A 6,992-nucleotide genomic window follows, 5' to 3' on the forward strand; every position below is an offset into this window, starting at 1 on the left:
GCAGCTCGTGTCAATCTGACAACCCACTGACGGAGACTATACGATGTCTCAGCACGACACTACTGAGGTTTCTCAACCTCACACAGAGGCAACTTTTTATAAGGCACTTTTCCGGAGTGCAGTCTAATGGGACGTGCTAGGATCAGAGCCAACTAAAGATGACTTTATACGACCGTGCTGTCTGCAGCGATTACACCGCTCGAGGCAAAGGCTGTTTTGTGGAGGTGGTGAAGACGAGATGTTGTAATACAGTAAATTAGTTTCCTATTCAGACATAACAAGGCTATTAAAGCTGTGAGGACACTGAGCAGGACTTTAGAAGTACAGGTCCTGCTTCATGGTGTTCAGCCGACAGCTGACTCATTGCAGTGCAACATGTCGTTGGCTACTGAATATACGTGAGGGTTTTTTTCTTACAAAAATCAGACATGCTGCAGAAACCTGCAAGACTAATTAAATGAGAAGCAAGGCTTCAAGTAAAAGGTGACATCTGTAATAAACTACTGCCATCTTGTGGAAAACAACGACACTGCAACAACAGAAAGCTGTGATTCTCCATCGTGTCTCTGTCCTGCAGCGTGTGTAGTTCTTTTAATACCATGAGATCATTTGAACACCAAAGCAGGTTATTTTACCAATAATCTGTAATTTAATGAAGAAACAATTGGCACATTGTCATTCAACATACATATGACAGCAACATGTATTACATAAAAAAATAATCAACAGAGCTGTGAGGCAGCTGCTGTCACCTCTTATCAAAAATGTACAAAAGATTATGGAAAGCAAAAACACTATGGAACACACAGTAAACTGTCTTGTAGTTTTCACAAAAACTACAAGAGAATTAAAGAACCAAGGTTTCAAATATACATCGCTCCATAATTTTCTGAAAGTCTCTCAAGCAAGTGAAATTAAGTGACTTGAACAAGTGAAATACAGTCACCGTGTGCGCTTCTTCAACCACGTCAAATCAAATTTTACTTGTATAGCCCATATTCACAAATCACAATTTGTCTCATAGGGCTTATGTGCAGAATGTGGTTATTCCAGGACTGTATGGGTTCCATCGGCATCCCTGTTAGCTCTATCCCAAAATGCAACGCTAACATACTTAACCTCTGAGCTATGGTCATGTGACTTCTTACATTACACATTCAATTAACCTTATTTCAAACAGCATTACATTTTAAAACATTACATAAACAAAGTATACTTTTAATAAATGTCCTATCTATATTTTCAGCGACAGTATAAACTCAAATATTTACGAATATATGACAAAATATATAAAATGAATTATTCAATTATCTCTCAGACAGTTAGTTTTCTTAAAGTTAAAAAATAAAATGAGTGAAAGTGTTTAAGATTTTTCTGAACAGTGTTTCACTCTAGTTTTTCCATCATTGGCAGACTAATACAGTAAGGAACACTGCTGTTAAATCATACATTTTTATTTTTTACAGTATGGAAGCATTAGTTTTTCTTTTCTACTATAAAGTATTCACTCCTATGCAGTAAAAGAATAAAGTGTAAGTTAAAAAGGCTGATCTGGAAATATGGCAAATACATTTTATAAATTTATTTTAACCTTCAGGCTAAAAGTGAATGCAGATTTTGGCTCATAACTCACGGCTCTTTGCAGCAGCAAAAACGTCTCCATCCACTGGTATTTCAAAGCACTTCAAAACCTCCAAACTCTTATGTTCAACTGCTCATCAATTAAGGACGGAAAAATGTTACTGTTTTTCAAGTCAGCTGGTTCTCAAAGCAGGAGTTGAACACGTGTCATCAGGAGTTGACTTAACCCCCTGTCACACCCCAAATATCAAAAGGCACCATCAAATTTCATTACTAAATTCCAAATGGTTTCTGAGTTGTGCTCCACAAACAAAATTATAACAGACAAACAGAGGCACTGAAATACTGATGACTAGTGGGATTATAAAAAGAGGTAAATCTACATTTATAAATTTCTATTACAGACCCAAATCTTAACTCCAGACTATCCACAAAAAGGAAGCACCACAAGGAAAATTATATATAGGACAGAAAATAGTCAGTTTTAAAGTATTTATGTTAACACACAGTGAAAACAAGCTAAAAAACTTCACGTCACATTATTTACTGAGATGTCATTATGCATCATATAGCGGAGAGGGGAAACTGTGCACAAAGCTGTGCTGCAGGAGGCCCCAGGTCTTAAAATCCTCCTCCATGAAGGGGAGACTCTTTAAAATACTGTTTTCAAACTCCTCTAAATACTTCTCCTTCAGCTCCGTGGCAGAGCGACAGGAAATGTTACTGGAGCTGTTCTGCAATAATGTCAGGCTGTCCCAATCACTTCCACATCCACTGTGCTGACTCATGCCGTCCTCGTCTGACGGTTTGTGGTTGTTCTCAACATTTCTGTGTCCCCTTTGTGGACTATTGTAATTTCCACTTGATGCTGTGTTCTTTATTTTGGCATTAGTTTCAAAAGGCCTTCTGTTTGTAACAATCTCCACTGGAGCATGGTTACTCTGGCTATGTTGACTGAGTGGCAGTGATTCTGCCACCAGCACGTCTTCTGAGACTGTCTGGACGATGTTGAGGCTCCACGTGTCTCCAGCTCCTCCTCTGTTTTTGTTAGGGGTGACTGTCTTGCTAATGTCGATAAGGATACTGTCAGAGTCCTTTTCACTTCTTTCTGTGTCCATCTCCTCCTCAGAAGCATCCTGCTCCGGACACTCTGGTCCGCAGACATCTTCTTCACATGGCGTCATGGACCCCTTTGGAGGAGACTCAAATATCACCCCCTTGGGAGCAACCGGTCTGAGGTGTCTGCTGCGAAGGCGGGTAAATGCTGATGAGCCGAGCTGGATCTCAGGCTGTCTCAGCATGTACTGTCGGACTGACTCGGGCACGAGGATTACAGGGCGCTTTTTGCTGGGCAGTAAAGCGGAGAGATTTCCAGGTGCGCGAGTTCCTACAATGGGTAAAAGGGAGGTAGGTTTAAGCGCAGAGACAAAATCCTCCAGCTCTTGATAAGAGGAGTGGTCGGAGTAGGGCACCACATGGACATTGGGGTGGAAGGAGACCAGGGGCCTGCTGGTGGGCAAGATGGCCAAAGTGGGATGTTGTTTGTTCCACTGGTTCAAAGCGGCGAAACCGATCTCTGACTGATATACGGCTCGGATGCGACCGGCCCCCGGGTCAGTGGTGAAAACGTCAGGCAGCTCCAGAGCTTTGAGGGTCTCCATCCTCTCAAAACTCACCTCAATCCATGTTTTGAACTCCATTGCCAGGTCCAGCAGCAGGGACTCCTTCCCCAGTGTATACAAACCTGTAATGCATCCCAAAGTCAGCAAAAATAACAATGCAACATTGGATAACATGATAATTAACAGCATGTTTTTGAAATAACATATAACATTAGGCTGTAATTATGTATTGGCTCTTTTACAGTAATAATTTCTTGTCGGAAAACCATCCCCAGGAAGAACTCTATACAAAATTACCTATGACAACATTGTGGTTGGGGTGGCTGCGGATGATCTCTTTGATTTGTTGAGTGGCTTGCTTTCTGGAGGGGAGGGTGCGGTTGGGGTCACAGTTGGTGTTGTCCAGGTACAGGACGTCAATAGTGGTGTTTGTCCTCAGACATGGCTCACGCAACATTGAGGGAGTATATCTGAAGTCACCTGAAATAAAGAGGGAGACAATTAATTCCTGCGATGCTCAACTCAATATAGAACCTGTGCATATGCTTTCATCGTATGAAACTAATCTTCCAGTGGCTTCAGACACTGACCAGTGTACAGTATAGAACCAAAATAGCCTTCGAAGAGAAACATCACAGCCCCTGGACAGTGGTTGGCTTCTATCAGGGTGACTGTCAGCCTCTCCTTGCCAATGTCATCCAGCGGCAGCATGTGTGGGTCCCCCAGCTCTAATGGATGGATCCACTGTTCCTTTACCTGAGCAGAAACAGAAATGATCAGCAGCAGGTTACTGTAAATGACAGCACACACACAGCCATTGTTAACCTTAAATAATTTGAAAACAAGCAAAAGTTTTCAAATAATTTAATTTCCCAAAATGATGCACCTGATATGAAGGTATTTTCATATCTGCTTATTCTAACTCCTCAGTGAAGCAACACATAAGTGAACATTTTAAGGAAAACCTTGAGTTAATGATTGTAGATATTTTTATACACGCATGAAAGATGTGTTTATATAATGTGATCCTCCGTCATTAGATCTCAGCTCATCTCAACACCAATGCAAGATATTAGCACTCTCTACCACCATCAAAACACCAGATGAAAACAACACAAGTTTGTAGTGTTTGTCATATTAAAAAACATCTTTTTCCGAGAGGACTGTCGAACATGACGTGTTTTGAAAAGGACTTGTTCAATGCTGATCAGATTTTTGTTATGGAAGTTTTCTAGAGCTGGTGAAATGAGAACTCCTGAATGGCTAGAATTGCTGTCACTCTCTATGTTACATGTAGGTGTTCGCATCCTATTGGACAGTTAAGCCTAAAGTATGCATTCCTAAATCACATTGTGTCCTTATGTCTTGCCACTGGTGAAATACGCAAAATAGTTGAGCTGGATTTGAAAGTCCCTAAGTGTAGACACTACAATGCATTGTTTGTTGGTCCTTTATCTATAACCTGACCTTGGGTACTGCTCAGAGAGAGAAGGGAGTCTCTTTGGAATTAAGACAGACACTACTCTATTGTACATATATAATGTAATATACAATAATATATAGTGGCATATATACAGTAATATGTGAGGATGGTCAAAAATTCCTTTTCTAAACTTAGAAACCAGAGTGGCTTTGTAGACCCAGACAAATGGACACAAATATCACACGTAAGTTAAGTAAGTAAGCAAAGTTTATATGTAGCACATCTCTCGTAGATTCCAAAACCAGTCCATCCAATTAACAAACTACAAAAGCTATATATTACAGATGTGTAGAAAACTTTAAACCACATCTGGATGCAAAAACACAGTCAAACACAAGCGACCAATCACTGGTATGTCCCTTCATAGCTCCCAGTACACTGTCCTGGAGGAGGCAGAGGAACGACCAGTGGAGATCGTGTGAGCCTCCTCACCTGCAGCTTCAGCCTGAGCAGTGTGGCGGTGGTGGGGGAGCAGTAGATGGGCCTGTTGCTCCAGGTCGAGGTCAAGCCCACCGTGTGGTCGCTGTGCATGTGGGTCAAGAAAAACAGCCGAGCACCCGGACACTTCCGAACCTGCCAGAAGTCGACGGCCAGCGGCGTGTGCGGGATGACTTTCCCATTGACGGCCATGGTCTGTGGTCACACTGGGAATCCAACACTCGGCGACGACTGGAGGCGAGTTTCGAGTTTTATATTTGTTTTTAGCTTCTCACTAACACAACGAGTTGTAAAGTTCAGACTGTTTCTGAGTCCACGACAAAATAGGAGAAAGCAGTGGAAGCTAACTTGAGCTAGCATTGAGAGGCGAGCAAATATCTTCTCTGTAACCTGCAGCAACACGAACACACACACACCTCCTCAGCCGTTACATGTTGAACACTTCCTCTTCTGTGTTCATTGGCGGGCTGACCTACTGACACACACACGCTCCGCCATTTGTGTTTACAATTTGTTCCGCGTTTTCTTCTTCTTCCTCGGTCTCAAAGTGGTTGTGGAACCACACTGCCACCTGTAGGTCATTGCGTGTATGGCACAGAGCCGTCCTGCTGGCCGCATTACAAATCTCCCGCTGAGTCAGTGGCAATAACAGCCGGACTGTTTTTATATTTATATAATATCCCACAGTAAAAGTCAAGAAGACATGTTTGTTTGTAAAGCACATTCAAAACAAACAGAGTTGTAGTTCTGTAAAGTGTTGTACAGTCACTTAGAGGTCATTTAGATTTAGATCAGTGATGAGGCCAGAAACCTGGGAGTAGTCTTTGATTCAGACATGAATTCCTCAAACATTTTTAGCAATATCATCAAATCAGCTTTTGGTAAAATCAGGAGTATTAGATGATTTTTCACATTCTGTGATTCACAAACCGTTATTCATGTTTTTATTCAAGGGGAAAAAATAGAAGAATCATTTGCTGAATGCTGACCAAATCCAACTTAAAAATAATTAATGTCAAATGTATGTGGAAATAAATAATAATAAATTCTGATATCAGTTTAAATGTTGCTGTACTGCGAGTCAAAAATAGAGGCTGCTAAGTCAGAATAATAGTCTTTGGTTGAACTATGAAATGTTGAGTTGGAATAATACAAGAAAGCTACTAATCTTTATCTGTCATCACATGATCATATCATTCCTAAATTTACAAAAAACTTTCCTGAGAGAATTTGCCTTTCATATATTTTAAACGTTGATTTGCTTTAATTTCATTGTTCAGAATCTAACAGACTTTACAGACAAAAAACCTAATAACCTTAAACAACAGTAGACATTTTGTTTCATGGATGCAAACAAAATAAAACACAAGCAAGAAGAAAAGCAGCATACAGCACCTATCGATACTCAGACACTGAAGTGAGGAACTGCTGAGTGAAATGTATTCAGGTGCGTACAAAATATGGATGTTAATTTAGATATAGGTAGAACTTTAAAATTGTTTCTAACATCATTGGAACAAGTCTTTTGTGTGTAGGATTTATAGACACCAGTTACAAATCTGTTGTCCTTTAAATTGTTTCAAAGTCCTTTTCTTAAAATACCAAAAGCCAAATTCAAGAAATGACGACCCACTACATCTCACTGAAACTGAATTGCTCGCTGTTTTCCACTAGATGGAGCCAAGACAGAGGAAACAGTTATTTGATGACACTTTGATCTTAGAGGAAAGACAAATCAGTCTGTGGAGGACTTTTAATTTTAAACATTTTATGATTGATTCTGTTATTTATTTTTTTCAACAGAATCAGGAAAAAGTACACATTTCATCTTCAATTTGATTTTATTCCGTCGTTGGAAAAAATTAAAA

General features: G+C 40.3%; 1 protein-coding gene across 1 annotated transcript; it reads right to left on the minus strand.

Annotated features, from left to right (window-relative positions):
• Positions 1-630: 630 nt before the first annotated feature.
• dclre1b (DNA cross-link repair 1B) lies at positions 631-5,634 on the minus strand. Its single transcript, XM_035160217.2, has 4 exons — positions 5,119-5,634; positions 3,794-3,959; positions 3,501-3,683; positions 631-3,325 (listed from the first exon to the last, which is right to left on the minus strand). Exons 1-4 carry the CDS (start codon positions 5,314-5,316, stop codon positions 2,139-2,141), a joined length of 1,734 nt encoding a protein of 577 aa, XP_035016108.1. The 5' UTR covers positions 5,317-5,634; the 3' UTR covers positions 631-2,138.
• Positions 5,635-6,992: the final 1,358 nt, after the last annotated feature.

The sequence above is a fragment of the Hippoglossus stenolepis genome, chromosome 6, assembly GCF_022539355.2.
Source record: "Hippoglossus stenolepis isolate QCI-W04-F060 chromosome 6, HSTE1.2, whole genome shotgun sequence".
NCBI classification, from domain to species: domain Eukaryota; kingdom Metazoa; phylum Chordata; class Actinopteri; order Pleuronectiformes; family Pleuronectidae; genus Hippoglossus; species Hippoglossus stenolepis.

Coding starts and splice junctions, on each gene's coding strand:
- dclre1b (XM_035160217.2), bottom strand. CDS start 5,316: ATGGCCGTCAATGGGAAAGTCATCCCGCACACGCCGCTGGCCGTCGAC. Junction 3,684..3,793: donor TGGTTCTATACTGTACACTG/GTCAGTGTCTGA, acceptor TCTTTATTTCAG/GTGACTTCAGATATACTCCC. Junction 3,326..3,500: donor CAACCACAATGTTGTCATAG/GTAATTTTGTAT, acceptor GATGCATTACAG/GTTTGTATACACTGGGGAAG.